Genomic DNA, 27,939 nt, shown 5'->3' with positions numbered 1-27,939 from the left:
GTACCCCTGATAAGATGGTTTGGTGCAGTAACTGGAGCAATGGGGGTAAGTGTGTTGGAGTCAGTGAGACTGGCTCAAGATAAAACAGGCTTCAAAGCTGTTGTCACAGATGATTCAACAGCACATAACAACAACAATGCCATTTATTACATTTTATCAAATCCTTGCTGTAGCCTCCCATTTCTTGTACAACCTGCCTTTTCTGCACCCCTCCCATTCCTCTGCTACTCTCTACACCCCTCCCATTCATGTTAGCTCTCCATGATTAATTCTGTGGGAAAGCTTTTCCTTAGGGAACTCTGATGGCCTTGTGGCAAGAAGCTGCATTGCAGTCCCAGAGGCACACAGTTCAAGGCCACCAGCTACTCCGTGGGAGGAAGGGCAGTCTCCTCCCATGTGATTAACTGTCTCTGAAAATCCACCAGAGGGTCAGTTCCATCTCTACAGTACACAACAATAACAACAAGCTTCTTCCCAACCTAGTCAATCAGGCATGCATATCCTGTTCTGGATTATTAATTGCAATAAAGAATGTCTGGTTCATTTCATATTAACTTCAAGTCATCCATTCCAGTAGTGTTCATGAATTTCCTACTCTTTCCACCTCCTGTCCTATTTTTTTAAACATGGCTTTATGTCAGAAAAGCAAATTGTACAAGCATGTGCTTGAATAATTTTTTACAGTGATTATTGCAAGACTAGTTTCCGTAGGCTAACAATGTCAAAAATGTCGAAAACTGCTCTCCACTCCATCCTCTCTGACATCAATTATTGTCTCTCTTTGGTCCTCCCACTCTATGTTTTTGGTTCTGTGATTTGCTTTTTTTTTTTTTTTAATTAATTTTAATGAACATTTACAGAGATTTTGAATTTCCATTCATTCATTGTTGCCCTTTTCTTCCTGCCCACCCCTTTCCCTAGTTCGCCCTTCTCTTTGAAAAGTAAAAGAAAAATTATTTCATTGGTATAAAATTACCCCGCCCCAGTACACTCCATTATGCACCCTTCATTCTGGACTCTTGTGATAAACATAATACCCTATCATATATTGCTTTTAAACTGTTCTCTCCTTCATCTGTTTCAATGCAGTATACATAATTATCCAGTTTTTCTCAGTCTTACCCCAAACCTGATGTCAGTCCCATTCTACAATAGTGGCACTGTGCAATATTTATTATTCTGACTGAGATATTTCACACAGCATAATGTCCTCCAGGGTTACCCGTTTTTAATAATATTTCATGAGTTCCTTGTTTTTCAATGCAGCATAGCATTCCATAGTACCACAGCTTTCCTATCCATTCTTTTGTTGATGGGCACTTAGGTTGTTTCCAGCTCCTTTGATATTGTGAATAAAGCCACGATAAACATGGTTGTTAATATATATGCTTGGATGTCCGTTATGGTCTCTTTAGGGTATATTCCCAGTAGTGGAATTGCTGGGTCAAATGATATCTCTATTTGCAACTTTTTGAGAAAGTGCCACAGCGCTTTCCACAGTGGTGGCACCATTTTACACTTCCACCGACAGTGAATAAGGGTTCCAGTTTCTCCACAACCTCGCCAGCATTTGTTGCTTGCTGTTCTGTCAGATTTTGCTATTCTGACTAAGGTGAGTTGATATCTCATAGTTATTTTGATTTGCATCTCTCTTAGAGGTAGGGATTTTGAACATTTCTTCCTGTGCTTGTTGACCATCTGAATGTGTTCTTTGGTGAAGTATCTGTTCATATCCTGTGCCCGGTTGTCAATTGAATTATTTACCTTTGTTAAAAATAATTATTATTAATTTCAATGAAAATTTACAAAGACTTTGGATTTCCATTCATTAATTGTTGCACTTTCCACCCCTCCCAACCCTCCCGCCTAGTGCACTACCCTCTTGAAAAGGTAAAAGAAAAATTATTTCATTGTTTTACAATCCTGCCTCCCAGGCCCAGTCCACTATGCAGCCTTCATTCTGGATTCCTGTCATGACAAAAATACCTAATCACATATCCCTTTTAAACCATTTTCTCCCTCATCTGTTTCAATGCAGTATACATTATTGAACCCATCTTTCTCAGTCTCCCCCCAGTGCCGAGGTCAGTCCTGTTTTACAGCGGTGGCATGATGCAGTACTTGTCCTTTTGTGACTGAGATACTTCACTCAGCATAATGTCCTCCAGGGTCACCCATTTTAAGTAATATTGCATGAGTTCCTTGTTTTTCAGTGCAGTGTAGTATTCCATTGTGTGAGTATACCACAGTTTCTCTATGCATTCATTTGTTGATGGGCACTTAGGTTGTTTCCAACTCCTTGCTATTGTGAGCAAAGCCACGATAAACATGGGTGTTCATATATCTGCTTGGACATCAGTTATGGTCTCTTTGGGGTATATTCCCAGTAGTGGAATTGCTGGGTCAAATAGTATCTCTATCTGCAACTTTTTGAGAAAGCACCATACTGCCTTCCACAGTGGTTGCACCCTTTTCAAACGTCCACCAACAGTGAATAAGGGTTCCGGTTTCTCCACAACCTCGCCAGCATTTGTTGCTTGCTGTTCTGTTAAATTTTGCTACTCTGACTTAGGTGAGATAATATCCCATATTTGTTTTGATTTACATCTCACTTAGAGCTAGGGATTTTGAACCGTTCTTTATGTGCTTGTTAGCTATCTGAATGTCTTCTTCGCTAAAGTGTTCATATCCTGTGCCCATTTTTCAATTGGATTATTTATCTTGTTATGATGCTTAAGTATTTTATAAATTCTACATCTAAGTCCCTTATGTGACATGTCAATAGCAAGTACTTTTTCCCAGTCTGTGTCTTCCCTTTTTACCCTGTTGGAGAAGTTTTTGGATGTGCATAGGGATTTGATTCTTAGAAGATCCCATTCTTCTATTTTATCCTCTCCTGGTTGTAGGTTTTTCAGGATACTTGGAAGAATATTTATGTTGTGGACTAGGACTACTAGAGTTCTTCCAAGCTTTTCTTTAATGAAGTTTAAAGTCCTTGGTTTTATTCCTAGGCCCATGATTCACCGAGAGTTGGTTTTTGTATATGGAGTGAGGTGTGGATCTTGCTTGAGTCTTCTGCAGATAGTTTTCCAATTTTCTCAACACTGTTTGTTTAAAAAGCTGTTGTTTCCCCATTTAACTGATTTCATCTCCTTGTCAAATATCAGTTTACCATAGGTAGATGGGCTGATTTCCGGGTTCCCAATTCTATTCCATTGATCTGTGTGTCTGTCATAGTACAACTACCATGCTGTCTTAACCACCACAGCAGTGTAGTAGTATTTGAAATCAGAGAGTGAGATGCCTTCTACCCTTTTTTCTATTTTTAAGGAGTGCTTGCTTATTCGGGGCTTCTTTCCATTCCAAATGAAACTGGAGATTACCTTTTCCATCTCATTGAAGAATGGGATTGCTATTGAGATTGCATTGAATGTGTAAATTGCCTTTGGTAGTATTGCCATTTTCACAAAATTGAGTCTTCATTTCCATGAGCCAGGGATATTCATTCACTTCTCCAGATCTCTCTTTGTTTCTTGTAGTAATGTTTTGTAATTTTATTTGAATAAATCCATTGTGCTTCTGGTTACATTTACTCCCAAGTATTTAATCTTGTGATTAGCTATTATGAAATGTATTGTTTTCCTTAGCTCCGGCTCTTTATTCTCTTTGTCACTGTGGAGAAATCCAACTGATTTTTGTATGTTGATCTTGTATCCTGCTACTTTGCTGAATTGGTCAACTATGTCGAATAGTTTTCTTGCTGAGTCTTTAGGGTTTTCTAAGTATACTATCATGTCATCTGCATAGAGAGATAATTTTACCTCCTCTTTGCCAATTTGGCTACCTCTTACTTCCTTCTCTTGTCTTACTGCTATCGCTATGATTTTCAGTACAATATTGAATAAGAGGTGATAGTGGGCATCCTTGCCTAGTTCCTCTTCTTAAAGGGAATGCCTTTATCCTCTCTCCATTAAGAACAATCTTGGCTCTCAGGTTTTCATAAATACTTTTTACTATGTTGAAGAAATGCCCCTCTAATCCTATTTTGTTGCGTGTCTTACTCAGGAAAGGGTCTTGGTTTTTGTCAAAGGCCTTTTCTGCATCAGTTGATAGGATCATGTGGTTCTTGTTCTTTGCTTTGTTAATATGATTAATTACATTAATTGGTCTTTGTTATGTTGAACCATCCTTGCATACCTATTGTGAATCCCACTTGGTCATGGTGAATTATTTCTTTGATGTGTCATTGGATTCTATTGGCCAGTATTTTATTCAGTATTTTTGCATCTATTTTCATAAGAGATATTGGCCTATAGTTTTCTGTTTTGGTGGTGTCCTTTCCTGCCTTTGGTATGAAGGATATGTTTGCTTCATAGAATGAGTCTAGGAGAATTCCATCTTTTTCTGTTTTCTTAAATAGTTTATGTAGAATTGGTGACAGTTCTTCTCTGTTTGACAATATTGTAAAACCATCTGGTATAGGACTCTTTTTAAGTTGAAAGTTGTTTTACACCTTGTTTTCCCCCTTGTGTACATTCTTTATTTCAAATACTTATAAATAAAATATTAAGTTATTCTTCAGGACAACAGCAAAGATCACCCCATGCAGAAAATGAGAAACTGTATACACAACTTTACAGAAGAACAGGAGCAGAGACTATGGTTCTGAGCAGACACAATGAAGAGAAGAAAACTGGGAAGGGAAGTGTCTATCAGAATCAAACTTGAGTCGCCATCAGGGCAAATCCTGTGTTTTTCACAGAAATAGAAGCTGTGTTTTGGAAGGTTCTTGTACAGCACAGGGGGTCCATGTGTCTTCTTGGCTATACCCTTGGTTGGTGTTTTACACCTTTTTAATGGGTCTGTTGAGATGTTCAATTTCAGTTTGTGTCAGTTTAGGTGGGTTGTGCTTTTCTGAGTATTTGTCCATTTCCTCTTAAGTTTTTCTGTTTGTTTTAGTATAGTTTTTCATAATACTCTAATGTTAGCTTTTTTATTTTAGTTGGTTCTGTTGTGATGTTGCCTTATTCATGTCTTATTTGGATTATTTGTGTCTTCTTTTCTTTTGTGAGTTTTGCTAATGGTTTGTCAATTTATTGACCTTTTCCAAGAACCAACTCCTAGTTTTGTTGATAGTTTCAATTGTTTTTTGGTTTTCTATTTCATTTATCTCTACTCTAATTTTTATAATTTCTGTTTTTTTAGAGGGTGTTGGGGTTTCTTGCTGTTCTTTTTCGATTTGCTGAAGATTTTGGGTTAGAGAGTCAGTGGTCAGTTTTTCCTGCCTTTTGATGTGTTTGCTTACTGCTATAAATTGACCTCTGATTACTGCTTTTGCTGTTTCCCAGAGGTTTTTGGTAAGTTGTGTTTTCATTGTCATTTGTTTATTTCTTCTAGCACCCACTCGTGTTCAAGCAAGTTGTTGTTCAGCTCCCAAATGTATGATTTTTCTCCTTTATCCTCTTGTTATTAATTTCTAATTTTGTGGCATTGTTGTCTGAGAAGATACATTGTATAATTTGTATGTTTTTTAATTTGTTGATGCTTGCCCTGTGACCTAGTGATCTATTTTTTAGTCTTTCTTTATCCTCATTTTTCAGATGTGTCTTTTGTAGACAACATATTGACGGATTTTGGATTTTTTTATAATCCAATCTGCTACTCTTTTTATCTTCAGTGGTTCATTTAAACCATTCATATTCAGTGTAATTATTGAGAGGTAAGGATTTATCACTATCATTTTGTTCAATTCTTTTTGGCGTTGTTGCTAGTTACTTTAGTCCATCCTGTTTGCTGTGGCAACTCTGTGTGAAAGACATCTCTCAGTGTTTCCTATAAGGCTGGTCTTGTTTTTACAAAGTCCCTTAGGTTCTGTATTTCTGGGCATATTTTGATCTATCCTTCGTATTTGATGGACAGTTTTGCTGGGTACAGTATTCTTGGTTGACCTTTGTGTTCTTTGAGTGTTCAATCTATGCCATTCCATTGTCTTTTGCTCACATGATTTCTACTGAGAAATCGGCACTTAGTTTTATCTGCTGTCCCTTATAGGTTACTCTCTTGTTGCTTTCAGTATTCTCTCCTTATCTTTGGTTCTAGTAAATTTGACAGTGATATGCTTGGTGGTTTTCTTTTAGGGTCTATTCTAGATGATGTTCGCTCAGCTTCTTGAATATATATATTCTCTCATTCTTCATTATGCCTGGAAAGTTTTCATCTAGTAATTCTTCCACAACTTTTTCAGGCCTTTACTTGATTCTTCCTGTTCTGGGATTCTGATGATGCAAATGTTGTTTCTTTTGATGGTCTCCCAGATTATTCTTAGGTTTTTTTCTGTTTCCTCCTTTTTTGATGCTGCTTTTTTGCTACGTCAGATCTGTGGTGACAATTCTATCTTCTATTTCACTGATTCTGTTTTCCATCTCTTCACCTCTGTTCATATGTCCCTCCATCATGTTGACAGCAATTGGGATCATGGTTTCTTGTTTTTCCAGTGCCTCTAATGCCTCATTTGTTTTATCTGCATTGTTTTGGATTGTTTTTTTAAGCTCCTCTTGGGTTTTGCTTGCAGTGTCCTATAACTCTTCAAGTTTGTTTTTCATCCATTGAAAATATTCATTTTTTTTTAAATTGTGTCAGAAAGTTCCATCAGACTTTCTGGCTTTTGGAAATCCATTGATACTGTGTTTTTTGGGAGGAGATATCTTGCTTTGGGTTTGCATGGCGAGTGAGGTACCCTGCTTCTTTCGGGACATTGATGTGGTAGAGTTTTTCAAATCTGAGGTGATAGCTGATTCTTGATTTGACATCACTGCTCCAGGAGAAGGTTGGGCAGGAGCATAAGCAGATGAATGTAGGGTGTGTGTGCACACTTAGATACACACTTGAGTGGGGAGGGGAGAAGCACAGGCTGATACATGCCAGGAGGGGTACAGGGGAACCTGAATAATGAAGGAGGAAGTGTGTAGATCCCTTCTGGGAATGGCTTCTTACCTTTGACCAGATGCCCAGGAGCTCCCTGTTGTTTGAGTTAGCAGGACCAACGTGGTCAGGCCAGACAGCAGTTTGTAGCCCAGAGTCACTTAATCTTCAGTGTTAGATGAGTTTTTCAGGGGAGTTTGATAAATCCTATAGATTTGGTCTATGTTTTTTGTCTTCCTGGCCCAAGGGCCGAAGGCCTGAGTGCCCCAAAATTTAAATCTGGCAATTTAAATCTGGCACTCCCCTGTGAACTGCTGGGACTCATAGTTTCTGTACCTGTGTGGCGTGGGTGGGTCGGACAAGAGTGGGTCCTGTCCTATCCTACTTTTGTAACAGTGGTCTTACAGTTTTTGGGGTTTTGTTACTGAATTATTTTGCATGATATCCTCTTCTCTAGATTTTGTGTCATAAACATAATACGTTTCTTAAAGTAGTTTGCAAAGTGATTTTCTTAAAAATTGGACATTTAGTTGGCACATTTTGGAAATTGTGTAAGATTATTACATCAGAACACTTGTGTCAGATTATTAATTTCTGTTACTACATTTGCATATTCCCTGTCTGAATCCCATTTTTTAGCTTCACAGGGTTAAGGAAATGTGCATATTACTAAGTAAAATAAAGTTAAAAATGGACTGAATTGTTGTAAGAATCAGCTATAAATGGTGTCAGAAGAAACTCAAAGTGCCCCTATCCTGGCCTGCTCCTTCTTACCTCTCTCTCCTGTTCCTCTGCTCTACTCATGATACTCCAGAAGGGACCCTGTGCACAGGGAATATCAGCCTCTGCCACTGCAGTATGACAAACTTACAAACAAGTAGTGATCAGGGACTTTAGTTAAAGCTATTGAATAGCTCAGCCACACACAGAGGAAATTGAACAACTTGCATTGGTTATTGCCATAGTGACCTCATTCTTTGTTGCATGTGGCATACTCACAGTCCTATAATTTAGCCAGTTAGTTCCATAGATTTCTGTTCTTATGGGAAGGGTAGCTAAAGGAAGGACAGAAAACATAGGAATTTCCTGGGTAAAGTTATTTGAAGATTTGTATAAAATAGTAGAAGTGATTGTGTCACAATTTAACTACTGAAGCAATAATAATCAAATCTACCTTTTTACCAACTCTGATATCAGCATACTTCTTCTCTGGAAGGTTTGATAATATGTTTCATGGGCCCCAAAGAACTCAAAAAACATCATCCTTTAGATTAAATGTTTTATAAAGGAAGTAACAGGGTACAACTGGGAACCAAGATCAACAGGCTATAGCCCAGGATCAGGAAGCTTGCAGACTTAGCCCAGTAGTCCTCCAGAGAAATTAGTACAGCCCTTCTTTCACTGCAGGATATAGGCTTCTCTCCCTTTGGCCTTTGTCTGAGGCCTCTTTCAGACTTAACTGCCATTACTTGCCAGAAAAGCCCCTATTTTCAGTGTTATAATCCTTGACCCATTTTATTACTCGTTGCTTCCTCTCTCTCTCACCTTTATCTTGCTTCTTTCTCTTTACTTTTGCTTCCATATCGCTGAGGTTTTTTCTCCCTGAAAAAACCTGTCAAAGTTGGCTGCATAATAAGACATGGCCACTCCCAGCAGATAGACCACAAACTGACCAATTTCCTTCTGTAGGCCACAGGTACTGCATAGCATAGCATGCTAGTCACTATTTCCAAAGTATTTACCAGTTACACGGAGCAAGCTGAAGATCAGGAACAGACAATAATTATCAAGCCAGGTTGTTTACAGCTTATTCAAGAAATGTATCAAACCTTGAATGGAAGACTAAGACAGAGGTAACTCCACAGCGTTTAAGGACAACCAAGGAATAGATCATATAATAGAATTCATCTCACTACACTTTGATAACTAAATTTTCTCATTTAGCTTGTATACCAGAGGTAGAGAATCCCTTATCTATTACTCTGTGCTAGAAATGTGACTCATTTAGTAGATATTTTTTAAAGACTACTTACAGGCCTAGGAAGAAAGACCTATCAATCTACTTTGAAAAAGTAGCCATTATGTTTGATATTAAATTATGAATTAATAGGGAAAAAAGAGGAAACCATATAGATCATAAAGCTTGGTCTGCAACTAATTACATGCTTGATACATGTAGACTGCGCCACATTTCTTTCCATTGTATGTGGGTTGCTATGAGCCCATGATGGTCCATTTGCAGCTAAGTACTGGGGATACAAAAGTGAACAAACTATGTCTTCTGCTACTAGGGCTAGAGGAAGAAAGAGCAAACAGATACAGTTGGAATATGGGTAGGGCACCTAGCCTGAAAAAGCTTTCCTGGGGCAGGGAACTCCAGGGCTGAATATTCATGTCTGATGGAAAGTTAACCAAGAGTAGTGGCTCCCCATTATTTACCTACATTCTTTGCATTCTCATAAATATCCTGTGGCATCCTTAGGTTAGTTTGCACTTGTGGGAAAATTCTGTCAAAAATTAATTAATTAATTGATTGATTGATTGACTGATGAATTAATTAGTCATTTTCTCATGGTCACAGAACTCGAAACAGGCTCATGACTCACACTGAAGGCTTTTCACCACATCACTTTAATCTGTTTCTCTCAGCTACCAGTATAGCTCAACTATCCCTTTCTCTCTGGGATTTTTAATGCTTTAGGAACTGGAAAATCACATCAGTTAGCAAGACTCTCTTGTTTCCTGCTATCTCAAATTGCCTTCTTAGAGATAGATGTCATGGTGATCTCTTCCTCTTTGACATTGTCTCTCTGAAAGACCTTTGAGATGCTCAGTTTCCCCATACCCTGACCTAGAGGTTCTTCTGGCAGCTCCCGGTCTCTTGGCTAGTTAGGTCACAATTAGCCATGTGCCCCTTTGTCTGCACAGCTGTGCAGAGATTCTCACACACACTGAGACTTTTGCACAGACCTAACTGAATGAGCTCTGGTGGCTTAAGAGAAAAGGAGTCGTGCTGCCAACTCAGAGGCATACAATTTGAATCTGCCAGCTGCTTCATGAGAGAAAGATAGTCTCCTCCCATGTGATTTACTGCCTCTGAAAACCCACTGGAGGGGCAGCTGTGAGTTGGTGAGTTGTGAGCTGTGAGCTGTAAGTACTCTAAGAGCTGAGTCCCAGGGGGATATACTTCATGGGGGCTAGGGGTGGGGGACAAATGCTCACGATGACTTAAGGTTGTTTTTATGATTTTTTCTTTTTTTCATGTGTCTATTTTGTTTGCATTTACAGTTTCAGCAGTCCACAAAGAAACCAAGCAGTTCTTCACTTTATATAATACCCTGGATGATAAAAAGGTTTATTTAGAAAAAGAGGTAATAATCATAAGAAAATAATTTGATGAGAAGTGCTTTGACCTTGGCTGAGTTAATTCGATGTATGGTATATATCCAGTTTAAGTTAAACACAGAAAAGTACACAGTTTTGGGGTGAATTGAGACAAGCAAAACCTTTTAAAAATACTGTGTGAGAAATGAGCTCTGGTGACCCTAGAGGATCAGGCGTTGCACTGCCAAACCAAATGCGGTGGTTCATGTCTACCAGCTGCTTCATGGGAGAAAGTGGGAAAAGTCTCTGGCAATTGACAGCCTCTGAAAACCCACTGGAAGGTCAGCTATAAGTCACTTCTGGCCTGATGGCAAGTAGTAACTAGTAAGAAGTAGTAGTGGTGGTGGTAGTCTAAGAAATACTAAGATAAAAGTGAAAATAGTGGAAAGGTCCTGGGGTTGATTTAGTTTAAGTTCTAATGGAAGGGAAGAACCAGCTAAATGAAATGGAGATGTTATGCTTGTCAATATTTATATAAGGAAATATTTTCATCAGTGACCGGCCGTTGGTCCTTCTTCCTAATGCTTTCTGATTCTTTCACTTGAATTAAATCCATTTATGACTCAGAATTTCCCATTAGTGTTTGGGGACAGGTGTTTTATTAAAAAAAAATGAAGAGGAAGAAGAGTACTCAGTACCTCTTAACATGGAGGCAAACCAGTATAGTGGAAAGAGTATGAGCCTTTGAACTGGGCTTATTTAGGTCTCAGTTAACCTCATTGTCCTTGTAAAATGAGGATGTTTCATTCATATGATTAAAGATAATGAGAAGATGAGCATAAAGTTTTACACATCTGTTGGATTCTTCATGTAATTGGTTCCCTCTTCACCTTGAGGTTGATGGGAAACCTTTCTTTTTATCATCATGTTACTGTTTTTGTTGTTAAGGAACAATGTTCTATCATCTCTTAAGTCCTCTCTAATTTGGCACTCTGGAAATAAAGGGCAACATTCAGTAAGATGGACGGGACTTTCCATTCTAGTATTTGGGTACCTTCAAACAATACTGGGTTGTGAGAATTGAAGTATTGTGTGAGGGTAGAGAGGAGAAAACTGGAGCTAAGCACATGTTTCTCTTTTTTTGCTTCTCTTTTTCCATGTTATTCTAAATAAACAGGGTATCTACAATGAAATGTGCAAGGATTTGGAGTCAGAAAATCAAAAGGGCCAAACTCGCTCAGCATTTCTTAAGCTCAAGGAACTGAAGAACAAATTCAAACCTCGAGTTGCTATAATCAAGAATGCTTTCGGCAGAATGTTAAATGATCCAGGAAGTATTCAAAGAAGATGGGAAGAATATACTGAATCATTGGATCGAAAAGAATTGGCAGACACAGAAGAATTTGATGAAACAACGTATGAGCAAGAGGCTGTGGTGATGAAAGAAGTAGTTCAGGCTGCTTTGAAGGAAATGGCAAAAAATAAGGCTCTAGGAATAGATGGCATACCAGTTGACATATTTCAGCTAACAGATGCTGCCCTGGATGTGCTCACCAAGTTGTGCCAAGAAATCTGGGGAACAACCACTTGGCCAGCTGACTGGAAGAGATCTATATTTGTTCCCATCCCAAAGAAAGGTGTTCTAACAGAGTGTGGAAACTATAGAACAATATCATTGATTTCACATGCAAGCAAGATTCTACTGAAGATTATCCAAAAATGACTGGAACAGCACATCAGCAGAGAACTGCCAGAAGTCCAGGCTGGGTTTAGAAGGGGTCGTGGCACTAGGGATATTGTAGCTGATGTTAAGATGGATCTTAGCTGAAAGCAGAGAATACCAGAGGAATGTCTATCTGTGTTTCATTGACTATGCAAAGGCGTTTGACTGTGTGGATCATAACAAACTGTGTCTGATTTTGAGAAGAATGGGAATCCTAGAACACTTGATTGTTCTAATGCGAAACCGATACTTGGACCAAGAGGCAGTCGTCAGAACAGAGCAAGGAAACACTGCATGGTTCAAAATTGGGAAGGGCGTACACCAGGGATGCATCCTATCTCCATACCTTTTCAACCTATATGCAGAACAGCTTATCCGGGAGGCTGGGCTCTATGAGAAATGTGGGGTCAAGATTGGTGGAAGATCTGTCAACAATCTGCGTTACGCAGATGACACAACCCTGCTTGCTGAAACTGAGGAGGTCCTGAAGTGCCTGCTGCAGAGGGTCAAGGACTGCAGCCTCCAATATGGATTGAGGCTCAATGTCAAGAAGATAAAGATTCTCACCACTGGACCATTTGGCAGCATCAGGATGGATAGTGAAGAGATTGAAATTGTACACAGCTTTAGTTTGCTTGGCTCCACAGTCAACAGTCTTGGCACCAGTAGCCAGGAAATTAAAAGTTGCATTGCTATGGGAAAGTCTGCTGTTAGGGACCTCTCCAAAGTACTGAAGAGCAGTGGTGTCTCTCTGGAGACTAAGGTGTGTCTGATACAGGCCATGGTCTTCGCAATCACTTGTTATGCATCAGAGAGTTGGACAATGACCAAGGAGGATAGAAGGAGAATTGATGCCTTTGAGCTGTCATGCTGGAGAAGAGTATTGAGAGTACCATGGACTGCTAGGAAAACAGATTCATCCTGGAAAGGGTTAAACCGGGCTGCTCCTTGGAGGCAAGGATTCTGAGGCTCTGTTTAACATACTTTGGACATGTTGTGAGGAGAGACTGGTCCTTGGAGAAGGACCTCATGCTTGGGAGGGTGGAGGGACAGCGCAGGAGGGGAAGGCCCTCTATGAGGTAGATTCATTCAGTGACTGGGTTAATCGGGATGGGAGGGTCAGAGACAGTGCGATTGGCACAGGACAGAGCAGAGTTTAGGGCTGTTGTACATAGGGTCACTATGAGTCGCAAGCAACTCAACGGCACATAACAACAACAAACACCTCAGAAACAGTATCTAGAGAGAAGGCAAACTTATAATGCTTGAGATTGTGAAGGACTTTCTCAACTTACTGTTTACAGGTTTTGTTACATGTTTTCTTTTGTTGGTGGTTTTAATTTTATTTTCCCCCCCAGATAAGCCTGCTGAACTCAATTCATGAAAACTTCTCACAGTAAGTACTGTCAATCCTTCTCTCAGGAAAGCCTTGATAGTTCCTGCACTTCATAATTCACCTACATCAGTGTGATTGAGAAAAATTTTCAAATAATTTCACTATGCCCCGATACTGTAAAGTCTTTGTGTATTAATTTTGTCTATTTTAATAAACTCTAATTGTATTTGTAGCATTAAATATAATTAGATGCTTTGCAATTTAATAAAAATAATGTCATAATTTGATAAAAAGAATTTTAAAATCTTGTAGTAAGTTTTGATTGTCAGTGTTAATGAACAGCTTCTAACTACTTTGTTTAAAGAAATATATTTTTCTCCCAGAACTGAGTGGTACAACCTGCCTGTGTCTAAGATGTAGCAGCCTCCAGCCTGCCTGTCAGCCTACCTACTGGTCTGCTTTCTAGGTAGCAGACATCACCAAACAAATTTATTCTCAGTAATACTGCTGAAAAGCGTAATAGGTTTCAGGCTTACAGTTTTCAGTTGTTTTACTTATTAAAGGGGGAAAACCCAAAACACAGCTCTCAAATAATGAATTGTGTACTCTCCTGTGACATTCCTAAAAATGGTGCTTTCATCTTCATTTTCTGGGACTGCAGTGCAGTTTCCTGCCACTAGGCCACCAGAGCTCGCCTCATCTTCATTTTCTGATCATTAGGAGACTTGTATTCTTTGCCAACCTGCAGGTTTGTGTTTTTTTTTACAAGAGTCTTCAATTCCCAAGTCCACTGCAACTCACAGCCACCTTATAAACAGCGTATCTGAACCACGCACATCCTGGTCATCTCTGATAATATTCATACCCATTGTTAGTCATTCTGTCAGTCCATCTTGCTGAGGGCTTTCTGTGACTTTCCACCCTTCCCGACATGAAATCCTTTTTCAAGGACTGACCCCTTCTAACAAATTGCCCAAAATACATGAGACAAACTTTCACTATTCTTGCATCTATGGAGCAGTATCTTTGTGCTCCTCCTAGACAAACTTGTTTGTTCTTTTGGCAGTCCATGTGGTATTCAGTACTCTACTCCTACATCACAATTCAGAAGAAATCTAGTACTTCTAACTGCTGTTTCTAGAAACTAAGACCAGGGTGTCCCAAACCTGGCTTTAAGGACTTTCAAGAAATGTGTTCTGATCTTGAGTAGCTTTTCTAAATACTCTGATTTCTAAAACTGAAATCCCATTCTTAAGTGATATATGCCATAATTTAAATTTAAAGATAATCTTGTCAATTCTCATAAAATTTTATTTTATAGTAATTAAAGATATATTAGGTAAAAGAAAACAGGTGAATATTTGAACAAGAACAGGCTAATTTCATTGCCCTCTGAGGTCCAGCTCTATGGGTCCAGAGTGACTTGAGTTCTTGCATCTGCCATTTATCAAGAGTCTTACATTTTTCTTTCAGAGCCATGACTTCCCCTGCTTCCCGGGACCAGTTTTTACGTCAGATGGAACAGATTGTAGAAGGAATTAAGCAAAGTAGAATGAAGGTCAGATGGCTTTTTTTCTCTCTCTTTTGAATCTTAAAATTTTGTCTTACAACAGAATTTTGCTTTTGTAATATAACCCACATCAATGGTGGTGAAGACCCTCGGGAGAGCAGTCTCTTTTGGCTGTACGGGAGTATTATGGTCTCAGTCCTAGAGGCACTAGGCAGTGTTTGAGGCCTATTCCATGAGCTGCCAACACCTGGTACTTCAGAGGCTGCAGGTCACCTGAATGTAAGCTTCTAGGATTTGAACACCGATCTGTAGTATTACCCCCATTTTATAAAAGAGGTAACTGACTCTCATTGGGACTCCCTTTCTTGTTCAAAATCACTTCCTTCTTTGATTTCAGTTTGTGATGTTCTGCCATTAGAGTTTTATTTCTTAGAATTTCAAGAGCTAGGAATCCCTAGGAAAAATGAGACAATAATATCATTGAACTATACCCCTAGAAATGGTTCATTGTGTATGCCCCCCCCTTTTAATACTGGTATATTTATAAAGTTTGAATTCATTGTTTTTCACACCAGATCTTTCCCATTTTGCTTTATATATTCCCAAAACCAAGTAAATTTTGTTTCTTTTAATTGAAGCAATACTACTTTGTCAGATGGGGACAGTAAGAGTCAAAATTGACTCAGTGGCACCTAATGACAACAACATAAAAAATACTAATAATCCCTAAACTGAATTCTAAAGTGAGAGGAAATTGAATGTGAGAAGTCAGGAGAGAGAAGAGTGGAATTGAAGAGAGCCCTAGTAGAATAGCAGCCTGAGGGGTTTTCCTTCCTGGCAGGGTCTGCACATGAGGCATATTTTGTGTGTAGTAAAATAGACTTACAGTAATTGTAAAGAATAAACATAGCATTGCAGTTTCTTCCTGTCTTCCCCAGGTAGATACTTACTTTTGTGTTATGTGATGTTGAGTTGAAACCAACCCATAGCTGGCCTTCCAATGGGTTTTCAGAGACAATAAATCTCACAGCAGGAGATTACCCATTCTTCTTCAGCAGAGTGGCTAGTGGATTTGAACTCCGTGCCTTTGGAATTTAGCATAGCTTCTTACCACTAAGCTTCCAGAGCCTCATACATATCTCTTCAGTACTGTTCAAAAAAATCTGTCAGTAGTGAACAGTCTCCTCCCATGATTTACAACTGATCAAGGGTTGGCTATACATGGTTCCAAGTTGACAGCAATGAATTTATTTGAGTTTGCGTCGCATACATGATTTTCTCAGACCCATCTATAGAAATGAGAAAGGAGTTAACGCTTGATTTGTGCAGAATAGCACTCTTGTCTGTTTTTAATTACCCTGCAGAGAGGTGGGTGGAAGAAAGAGAACTGCTATTAGCACCACAGTGGTGGCAGTGCAGGAACCTACTGCTTTGTCTCAATCTCTCTCCCTAGGCGAGCAGTTGAATAAGACGCCCCAGTGCAGAGAGACCTTACTCAGGTCTACACTTCAGAGTTGGCAAGCAAGAAATATTTGTAATATGAGTAAATACATTCAATGGATTTGAAAAGTACATCTCAAAGAGGCTCCAGATAGGCACTGACTATTGAATGGCACCATAATAAGTCTACTTTGTGCTAATTTGAATGGAGTTGTTTTGGTGCATCTATTAATAAAAACTACATATCCTGTCTGTAGGTGTGCTAAGGGATTTAATGTCCTTTTGGAGCAAAGATTTCCAAGAATAGATAGGCTCAGGGATTACACATAATAGACCAGTATTAGGTACAGGTAAGAGAATAGGTATTAATGTTCCATCTAAAGACTTAGGAATATAGAGGAAGTGGTGGGTTTCTCTCAGGGTTAGAGTATAACTCAAGCTTTGGGGTTTTGAGTCTTTGTCTCTGTGTTTTCTGTTTTCATTATGCCAGAAAGGAAAAAAAAAGTTTACTCTTTCTTTTTCGTTCCTTTTTTTTATTTTTAAATTTGATTATGGAAAAATGTATGTGGCAAAACTTCTGCCAAGGTCCCTGTGGGTAGATTAAAACTGTGACCTTGCCTTTAATAGCTGAGCACCATTTGTGCCACCCAGAGACTCCTCCCTTTATTTTATAAGCTATATAACTAAAAAAGACTAAAAGGAAGCTTCTTGTCTACTGCAGTCAGGTGTTTTCTTGCACTGGTAATCTCAGAGTATTCTCAGTACTGTAATTTTTGGTCAGAACATGCCTTTTTACCACCATTTCCCAATTTTTTTCAACAGATGGAAAAGAAGAAACAAGAGAACAAAATGAGAAGAGACCAGTTGAATGACCAGTACTTGGAATTGTTAGAGAAACAAAGACTATACTTTAAGACTGTGAAAGAATTCAAGGAGGTAAAAGGATGGTTGGGAAGGACAGGTTCAGGCTGAAGATGAAGTATATGTTTATAATGAGCTTTCTCAAAGGAGAGCTAATTTTCAATGACTTCCCAAAGCTCCTTAATTGGAAATAGCAAGTTAACAGTTTAACTGAACAATAATTAAATGTGGCATCTAAGTGCTCCAGAGTGGTATGGGTTTGTTTGGGGGATTTTTTTGTTTCAAATATGGTACTGGTGCTTGTATTTTAGCATACCTTTTTCCCCCCCTTAATTTTATTTTATGCTGGTTTATATAAGAAATTCATAAGTTCACATACATTGGTTTTCACACCAGACCTTCTGCTTTCCTTTACCAATGCATCCCTCCACCCATCAAATTGTGTGACTCTGTATCTAAGCCCCCATCCTTGAATCTGTGTACATACCCTCTACACTAATGATCCTATACAGTATTTGTCTTTATGAGAGGGAGTTCACTTAGCATAATGATCTCCAGTCCCTCCCATATTAGGTAGTAATTTTCAAAATCATTGCTCCTATGTACTGCACAATATTCCACTGTGTGAATGTACCATAATTTCTCAGTCTATTCCATTGTGTTTGGGCTGTTTCCATGTTCTTGCCGTGTGAATAATGTCGCTATAACTTTGGTGTACATGTCTCTGTTTGTGCTTTTGTTCTTATTTCCTCAGGGTATATTCCAAGCAGTGGAATAGCTGGGTCATATGGAAACTCTATGTTCAGCTTTTTGAGGAAATGCAAAACTGCCTTCCAGAGTGCTTATACCATTTTACAATCCCACCAACAATGTATAAGAGTTCCTATCTCACCACATCTCTCCAACATCTATTACTTGATGCCCTGTTACTGGGGTAAGATGGTATCTATCTCATTGTGGTTTTAATTTGCATCTCTCTTATTGCCAGTGCATTTGTTCATGCATCTATTGGTCATCCAAATTTCCTCTTCTGTGAAAAGTCTTTCCATGTCTGCCCATTTTGTAATTGGATTATCAGTCTTTTTCTTCTGGAGTTCCTATAGAATTCTGTAAACTTTTGTGATAAGACCATTGTCTTAGGTGGTATTGCCAAATATTTATTCCCAGTCAGTAGATTTTCTTTTCACCCTGTTAGAAAAAGTTTTTGATGAACACAAAGATTTAATTTTTAGAAGTTCCATTCAACAATTTTATCCTCTTCAAATTGTGTATTTCAGGCTGTACTTGCCAATCCCTTTATACTGTAGACTAGGTCTTCTAAGCTTGGTCCCAGTTTGTCTCTTATGAGCTTTACGGTTTGGGGCTTTATTCTCAGGTCTCTGATCCACCTTGAGTTGATTTTTATGTATGGTGTGAGATGTGGGTCCTATTTCAGCTTTCTACAGGTAGCAGTTCAGTTTGCCAGCACCATTTGTTGAAGAGGTTATCATTTCCCCATTTGATAAATTTTATTTCCTTGTCAAATATCAGTTGACCTTAGATAGATGGGTCCATTTTTGGTTCTCATTTCTGTTCCATTGCTCTGTGTGCCTATCATTGTACGAGTACCATGCTGTTTGGGTTACTACTGCTGTGTAGTAGGTTTTGAAGTCAGCAAACATGATGCCTCCTACTTCTTTTTTTTTCTTCCCAGAAGTACTTTGCTTATTCAGGGTCTCTTTCCTCTTCCAAATAAACTTTGCCATTTCCCTTTCGATTTCCTTGAAAAATGAGTTTGGTATCTATATTGGGATTGCGTTGAACACGTAGATTACTTTTTGATAGGATTGTCATTTTCACAATATTGAGTCTTCCTGTCTTATCAACAGGTTACATTTTCCCATTTCTTTATCTCTTTTATTGTGTCTTGCAGAAAGCTTCTATAGTTCCCTTTGTATAGATCTTTTGTATCTTTAATTGGATTCACTTCCAAGTATCTCAACTTGTGGTTGGTTATTGTAAATAATAATTGCCTTCTTGGTTTCCTTTTCTAAGTTCTCTCTGTTACTATAGAGGTATCCCACTGATTTTGGATATTGATCTTGTATCCTGCCACTCTGCTAAATTTATCTACTAGTTCTAACAGGTTTTTTTTGAGTCCTTGGGATTTTCTGTGTATACTATCATATCATCTACAGAGGGCAACAATTTAACCATCTCTTTGCTGATCAGGATGTCTTTTAGTTCCTTCTCTTATTGTATTGCCCTAGCAAGTACTTCCAGTATAGTATTGAATAGCAGTGGCAACAGTAGACATCCTTGTCTGGTCCAGGTTCACAGAGAAAATGCTTTTAGTCTTTCTCCACTGAGAATGATACTGGCTCTTGGTTGTGCATATATACTTTTGACTATGTTGAGGAAATTTCCTTCTATTCCAATTTTGTTGAGTCTTAATCAGGAAGGGATGTTGAATTTTGTCAGATGCCTTTTCTGCATCAATTGCTAAGAGCATATGATTCTTGTTATTTGTTTTGCTAATTTGATGAATTACATTAATTACTTTTCTTATGTTGAATGATCTTGCATATCTCTTATGAATCCCACTTGGTCATGATAATTGTGTGTGTGTGTGTGTGTGTGTGTGTGTGTGTGTTTGTACAGTCAAATTGGATCTGACTGGTACTGGAGGAAATTACCCCTCCTTCTCCAGCAGAGCATCTGGTGGATTTAAACTGCGTACCTGTGGAATTGTATGCAGCTTCTTGCGACTAGGCCACCAGAGCTCCCTCTGAATTAATTTTTTAATGTGCTTTTTGGTTTCTGTTGGCTAGGATTTTGTTAAGGATTTTTGCATCTGTGTTCATGAGAGATACTGGTCTGTAGTTTTATTTTTTGGTAATATCTTGGCCTGGTTTTGGTATTAGGGTTATGCTTGCTTCATAGAATGTCTCTGGAATTATTCCTTCTTTTTCTATTTTTTGAAATAACTTAAGTAGAATTAATGATTAATTTTCCCTGAATGTTTGATAGAATTTAGCTGTGAAATCATCTGGTCCAGGACTTTTTTTGTGGGGGAGTCTTTCTTTGACCTTCTCAATTTCTTCTTTTGTGGTGGGTCTGTTCAAGTGTTCTACATCTGACCATGACAGTCTCGGTAGGACATGAGTTTCAAGGAATTTGTCCATTTCCTCTTAGTTTTCAAATATATCAGAGTATAACATTTTATATTTTTATGCATAATACATTTCTTTTTTTATATATTTTCTTATATGTTTTTAATATATTCCGATATTCTAGTTCATTTCCTCTGGTTCTGTTGTGATGTCAGCTCTCTTGTTGTTGTTGTTGTTGTTAGGCGCCATTCAGTTGTGTACAACTCAAAGACCCTATGAACAAAAGATCTGAAACCAGTCCTCTCCTGCACCATCCTCACATTTCCTGATACACGAGCCCATTGCAGCAGTCACCTTGTCAATCCACCTGGTTGAGAGTCTTCCTTTCCTTCACCAAACCGCCACCCTTCCCAACATCATGTTTGTCTCCAAGGAACAGCACCTCCTGACAATATGTCAAAAGTATGTTAGACAAAGTCTCATCATTTTCACCTCCAAAGAGCACTCTGGCTGCACCCTCTCCAAGACCTATCTATTCATTTTCTTGGCTGTCCATGGAATGTTCAGTGCTCTTCTCCAACACCACAGCTCAAAAGCATCGTCCTTATTTGTATCTGTGATCCTTATTTATTGTCAAGGTCTTGGATACATAGATAGTAATTGGAAAGACCATGGCTTAAATCAGATGCACCTTAGTCCTCAAACTGACATCACTACTCCTCGGTTATTTCTATCTGTATCTGTTGTCACCTCTATCATTCTTTAATTGAGTTATTTTTGTCTTTTTTTTTCCATTTTGTTAAGTTTACCAGTGGTTTGTCAATTTTATTGATCCTTTGGAAAAACCAGCCCCTAGGCTTATTTTTGGTTTCAGTTGTTTATCTGTTTTCTGTCTCATTGATTTCAGTTATTATCCTTATAATTCCCTTTCTTCTAGAAGCTGTTGGGTTAGATTGTTGTTCTTGTTCTATTTGGTGAAAGTGTTGAGTTAGATCATTTATTTTGCTTCTTTCTTCGTTTTTTATATGCTTGCTATTTCTGTGAACTGGCTCCCGAGGACTGCCTTATCTGCATCCCAGAGATTTGTTTCGAGAAACTTTATTTCATTCTTTATTTCTTTTTTAACCCAATCGTGTACAAGCAAGAAAAAATTTAGCTTCCACGTTGACGGCTTTATAAACTTTATCTTCTTGTAGTTAATTTCTAGTTTTATGGCATTATAATCTGAGAAGGTACTTTGTACTATTTCAGTGACTTTTAATTTTTTTAGCTTTGTGCCCTAATATTTTATCATTTCCGGAGAATGTACCATGTGCACTTGAGACGACAGTGAATTGAGTTTTAGTTGGGTGAAGCGATTGAAATATATCCACAAGGTCGACTTGGCTGAATGTGTAGTTTAATTCTTCTGCATCTCTGTTAAGTTTCTTTTGAGTTAACCTATCTTTGGAGATAGTGGTGTATTTAAAGTGTCCTACCACTATTGTGGTGTTGTCTGTTTCTTTCTTCAGTTCTGTTAACAGTTGTTTTGTATATATAACAAGTCTCTCATTTGGTGCATAAATGTTGACCAATGTTATGTCCTCTTGATCTACCTTGCCTTTAATCACTATATAGTGCCCTTCCTTATCTTTTATGAGGTTTTTCATTCTAAAGTCTGTTTTATCGGAGATTGGTATTACCACTCCTGCTTTTTTGTGCATCTCATTTGCTTTGTATATCCTTTTTCTAGTCTTTGATTTTGAGTCTATCTTTTTCTTCACTTACCAAAAGTATGTTATTCCTTTTGATGTCATCCCACATAATTCTAATATTCATTTTCTTTATGTCTCATATCTGATTTTTCTTCTAGTATGTTTCCATTGAGGTTCTTGTCTTCCAACTCACTGACTCTGCTCCATCTCTTCTATTTTGTCTTTCCAATGTATTGGACACTTCTGCCAATTTATTCTTAATGGTCTGGATTGCATTTTCTTGTCTCTGTTATTTTTTGTACTGTTTTGGCAGTACCCTCTCTAGATTGTGATGATTTTTTTAAGTTGTTGTATCTTTTTATATATAATTTCATTTACTCTATTTTTTTTGTATTTTCTTCCATATTTGTGCAGATTCCTCCTCCTCAATGTATTTCTTCTGGATCCATGTCTCAGGAGCACTTGCTTTCTTGTTGGTTTCCATTATTTCTTCCATCATTAGCATCATCTTCTTTACCTATTCAAATAACTCTTTGTCAGTATTTTTTTTCTGGGTATCTACTTCTAAGTTACTTCCTGTATCTGTGGCTTTCATTGTTTCTTCCATCACTTTTACCTTTATATGTACCTGTTTGAAGGTCTTCATATCAACATAAATCATCTGCCTTCTTGACTCTGGGCCTTCTTGACTCTGGGGTACCCATGAGTTCTCTAATATTCTCTGGGATTTTTTTTTGGAGAAGGCTTAATTTGTTTTTTAATGGTGTTTGAATCTGCCTGTTGCTTTCTTGACACTGTGTGGAGTTTTTCTTGATGAGTGTTACGTCATTTCTATTGTGTCTACTAAAGTTTTCGGTAGTTCTTGCCTTTGTAATGTTACTAATTAGTTGCCAAGTTAAAATGTGCTGAGTTACTCACTCTACTATAAGTCCTTCCAGGGAAAATTTAACTTTCTTAAAGTCCTTGAGATTCTCTCTGTTCTGCACGGCAGTGCTGTAGGAATCTTGCCTTGAAGTCATCCCCTTCATATATGAAGTATCTGAGTGAGACCAGGTGCTCTACTCAAGCAGTTTCTTATGCAGCTTTTCTCCTGGAACTTAATATCTTCCTTTGTCTCTGGAGTGGCAGGAGATTAGAGATGTGGTCTGCCAGCTCAGACAGCTTGCATACACTGTTTTTCAAGTCAGTCCTCCCTGTTTCTTATAGAGAGCTACAAAAATCTCTTCCCTCTGCCTGAAGTTCGGTGTACTAAAATCTGTTGTTCTGTTTGACCCCTGGATGGCCCAGCAGCCATGGAGGCAAGGATCCTCCAATGAAGGTACCTACAACCCCAGGGACGCCTCAGTCTAGTCTCCCCACAAGCAATAGAGCGTCCTTGCTCTTGGCTCAGAGCCCCACCTCTCCTCACCATTTCTTCTGCAGCTTGGTGTACTCCTTTATCTCTCCACAGTGGTGTTTTAGGACCCATGTTGAGGTCTTGGTGAGTGTTCTGAGAGATACCACATCTTAGCTTTCATTTTGTAATGTGACATGAACTGTAACCTTTGTACAAGTTATATATACTTTTATAAGTATATTAAATTTACAAGTACAATAATATTCTTAGTCCATATCAAGATGTATATGGAAACTGCATTTGTTAGTAATCCAAATATAGAATCCCTCTTCCCTTTGTTTTTTGCACTAGGTAGGAACTTTTACAAAGTGTGTAGGAAGATAGTGAACTTTTGAAGTGTGACAATTGGCATGCATACAGATTCTGAATTTACCATTTATAGACTTTGTCACTTTGAGCAGAACACTGAAAAACTTTAGGAAGCACCATTTAAATAAGAACCAGTGGTAACAAAAGGAAAAATTTCTAGCTGCACTGAAAACATTGGCAAAATATAAGGCCTCAGGACTAAATAGGATACCAGTTGACATGTTTCAGCTAACAGATGCAGCCCTGCATGTGTTCACCATTCTGTGCCTGGAAGTTTGGATGACAGCTGCCTGGCCAAATGACTGAAAGAGATCCATATTTGCTCCTATTTCCAAGAGAGGTGATGCAACAAAATACAGAAATTAATGAGCAGTATCAATAATATGGCATTGCTAAAGACTAACTGCCAGAAATTCGGATTGGATTTAGAATACCATAACACTAGGAATAACATTTTTCAAAGCCAGATGGATCTTGACTAAAAGGAGAGAGTGCCAGAAGGATGTCTTTTTGTGTTTTATTAACTTTACAAAGGCGTTTGACTTTATGGATCAGAACAAATTATAGCTAACAAGAAGAAGAATAGAAATCCCAGATATTTAATTATGCTCATGAAATACCTATACTTAGACCAACTAGCTTTCATCTGAACAGTAAGAAAACACTTGTGGTTTAAAATTAAGAAAGGTGTATGTGGAATCTCTGCACGCATGTTGCCTGCATCTCCCGCTTTGCCTGCAGAACCATGCATCCAGTTAATTAAGTAGGTACTGGACTTAAAAATTTCTTAGTGTGTCTTGGACAGGTGTCTTGCCAGGAGCCCTAGACCATGGCACCACTTCCTAGAGGGGCTCCACCCCCTCTAACTGGAGACACCTGGCCCTGCCCTCTAGACCCCTAAACATGACTGAAGGACCTTATCTGACAGCAGGAACACTCCCACCAGCTGCCTGGAGGCCCTCTGGGCCTTTTCCTGGAAGTCCCAACCCTGCATCCTAGAAGTCCCTCCCCCAGTGCCCAGAAGTCCTGCTCACACCACTGGGAGGTCCTAGACCCACCATCTGGAGTCCTTGGTGACCCCAGCCTCAACACCTGGAGTACGACCTGCTGCCACCCCTCTGAACTGCAACAGAGACTTCAGTGTCACGGATGAACCAGTTTCATTTTCTGCCCCCTCCCAAAACGTGAGCTGCCTTTAGCCTGGAGCTCCTTGGACTGGCCTAGCTACAGCAGGTTTCTGACAGAAAAGGCTGCTAATTCACAGGCCTTTTCTCTCCTGAACCAAAGCAGATCTTCCCTTGAGTTAAAAGTTAAGAGAAAAACCCAAGCAAGGGAGCTGCCCCACCCTCCTCTGGAGCAGTGACTTCAGACCAAGAGCCTGCTATCAGCTCAGACATGGAAAAACTCTACCACAGGAATGTCACATAAGAAGCAGACTACCTGATACCCTACACAAGTCCAAAGCAAGGTATCACCCAAAAAAAAGTGACACAGTATCAATGGATTTCCTGAAGCTAGAAAGTATGATAGAACTTTCTGACACAGAATTTAAAAGAACAATTATTGAATAGTGTCAATGGGTAAATGACAAACATGAAGAATTACAGGACACTGCAAGCAAAGACCAAGTTGTTGTTGTTGTTATGTGCCTTCGAGTTGTTTACAACTCATAGCAACCCTATGTACAACAGACCCAAGCCCTGCTTAAAAAAACAATCCAAAACAATGAACATAAAACAGATGAGGCATTAGAGGCTCTGAAAAAAAATAGAAATCATAATCCAAAATATGAGGACCAAAGTTTCAGATGATGTCAACATGTTGGAGGGACAGAAGAACAGAGTTGAAGATATAGAACACAGAACCAATGAAGTAGAAGATAGAATTGTCAACTCCTGATCTGCTAAAACAAAAAGCAAAGTCAAAAAAGAAAAGAAAAAAAAAACACCATAAGAACAATGTAGGACATCATGAAGAGAAATAACATGCTCATAATTGGAATCCACAACTGGAAGAAGCAAGTAAAGGCACTGAAAAAGTTGTGGAAGAATTACTAAAATAAAACTTTCCAGGTATAATGAAGAGTGAGAGAATATATATTCAAGAAGCTGAGTGAACACCATACAGAATAGACCTCAAAAGAAAAACACCAAGGCATAACATAGTCAAATATGCCAAAACCAAAGATAAGGAGAGAATTCTGAAAGAAGCTAGGGAGAAGCAAATAAGATTGTCAGTTTCTCAGCAGAAACCATGCAAGCAAGAAGACAGTGGAATGACATGTATTGAACACTCAAAGAACACAAACTCTCAACCAAGACTATTGTTTCCAGCAAAACTGTCCATCAAATATGAATGAGAGATCAAGATATTCCCAAAAAAATAGAACCTAATGGAGTTGGTAAAAACAAAACCAGCATTGCAGGAAGCACTGAGAGACGTCCTTCTTACAGAGGTGGCACAAAAGACGGGATGGACCAAAGCAAGCAGCAACACCACCAAAAAGAACTTGACCAAATGGTAGCAATAAAACTTTGCCTCTTGTTAATCACACCGAATGTGCATGGTTTAAATGCATTACTGAAGAGAAAAAGAGTAGCAGATTGGATAAAAAACTAAAGTGCATCAATGTGCTGTCTACAAGAGACCCACCTGAAGAATGAAGATAAAGACTAAACATAAATGAGTAGGGGAAAATGTACTAACCAGAGTAACCAGGAAAATCAGGAGTAGTGTTATTAATCTCTGATAAAATAAGTTTCAATGTAAAAACCATCACAAAGGACAGGGAACATCACTAAGTAATGCTTTAAGAGTCAATAGAACAAAAAGACATAGCAATAATAAATATCTATGTACCAAATGATAGAGCTGCAAAATATATAGACCACAAATTAACAAAACTGAAAAAGGAAATAGAGAACATACACTATATTAGATGGAGACTTCAGTACACCACTCTAAAGAAAAGATAGAACTACCAGAAAGAAACTCAACAGAGGTACTGGAGAATTAAACCACACAATAAACCAACTCAGTTATGTGTGTGCGCACACGCACGCTAATACACCCCCAAAAAGCACAGTTTACTTTCTTCTCCAATATGCATGGAACATTCTCGAGAATAGATCACATTTTAGGTCCCAAGACAAGCATCAGTAAATTAAAAAACATACAAATAATGCAAAGCATGTTCTCAGACCACAAGGCTACAAAATTAGAAAGTATTAACAAGGGGGAAAAGGAGAAAAAAACCATACATTTGGAAGCTGAAACAACACCATGCTAGAACATGAGTGGGTACTAGAAGAAATAAAAAATGAAATTAAAAAGTTCTTGAAACAAATGACAGTGAAAACACAACCTACATAAAAAAAACCCCAAGCCCTGTGGGAAACAGCGAAAGCAGTAATTTGAAATCAATATATAGTAATAAGCAAAAGTATCAAAAGACAGGAAAAATGACCATTGACTCTCTAACACCTTCAACAAATTGAAAAAGAACAGCAATAAAATCCAGTACCCTCAAAAAAACCAACTGAAATTAAAAAAAAAAAATGGAGCAGAAATAAAGGAAAGAGAAAACAGAAAAACAATTGAAACCATTAACACCACCAGGAAATGGTTCTTTGAAAAGGTCAATAAAATCAACAAACCACTAACAAAACTAACAAAAGAAAAGACACAAATAATCAAAAAAGGAGATGAAACAAACAATGTCACACAGAACCAACTAAAATAAAAAGGCTAACAATGGAATATTATGAAAATCTAAACTCTAACAAATATGAAAACCTAGAGGAAATAGGTAACTACCTAGAAACTCACAACCTATCTAAACTGACACTGATCAAAATTGAACACCTGAACAGATGCATTACAAAAGAAGAAATTGAAAAGGTAATAAAATAACTTCCAGTTTTTTTTAAAAAAAGCCCTGAATTAGATGGTTTTACAAGTGAATTTTATTGGGAGTGGCTCCTGAGCATCTGCACCTGCTGCCACATCTGCATCTACTAACCCCTGGCCCAGCTGCGCCTGAGCCCCCCCCCCATCACCACTGCACCACTTCCCTCCCTCTGTCCCTTCCTCCTCTTCCTTCCTCCTTCCCCCTTCCCCTCCTCATTGCTGCTGTCCAGGACCACTGGAGGGGGATGGTAGGGGAGGGGAATGCGCTCAGGGCAGCAGCCAGGTAGAACTTTAGACTTCATAGCACTGAATTAATCTACCCTGAAAGGTGATTATCCAAAAACGACTGGAACAGTACATCAGCAGAGAACTGCCAGAAGTCCAGGCTGGGTTTAGAAGGGGTCGTGGTACTAGGGATATTGTT

The 27,939-nt window shown here is 38.5% G+C and overlaps 1 protein-coding gene across 1 annotated transcript in view; it reads left to right on the top strand.

The window, feature by feature from the left end:
* The window catches only part of LOC102853882 (coiled-coil domain-containing protein 93-like), a 298,740-nt gene extending 271,114 nt beyond the window's left edge, over positions 1–27,626 (top strand). Inside the window, exons 18-23 of the mRNA XM_006903207.1 lie at positions 10,210–10,292; positions 13,327–13,364; positions 14,778–14,862; positions 17,077–17,190; positions 26,032–26,088; positions 27,582–27,626. Of these exons, the coding sequence (XP_006903269.1) occupies positions 10,210–10,292; positions 13,327–13,364; positions 14,778–14,862; positions 17,077–17,190; positions 26,032–26,088; positions 27,582–27,626 (422 nt within the window). The remainder of the gene's footprint in view (positions 1–10,209; positions 10,293–13,326; positions 13,365–14,777; positions 14,863–17,076; positions 17,191–26,031; positions 26,089–27,581) is intronic.
* Positions 27,627–27,939: the final 313 nt, after the last annotated feature.

The sequence above is a fragment of the Elephantulus edwardii genome, unplaced genomic scaffold (genome assembly GCF_000299155.1).
Source record: "Elephantulus edwardii isolate Elephantulus edwardi_28Jun2011 unplaced genomic scaffold, EleEdw1.0 scaffold00536, whole genome shotgun sequence".
Lineage (NCBI taxonomy): Eukaryota > Metazoa > Chordata > Mammalia > Macroscelidea > Macroscelididae > Elephantulus > Elephantulus edwardii.
Note: the sequence above shows the minus strand (reverse complement) of the source record. Positions and strands in the feature narration are given on the sequence as shown.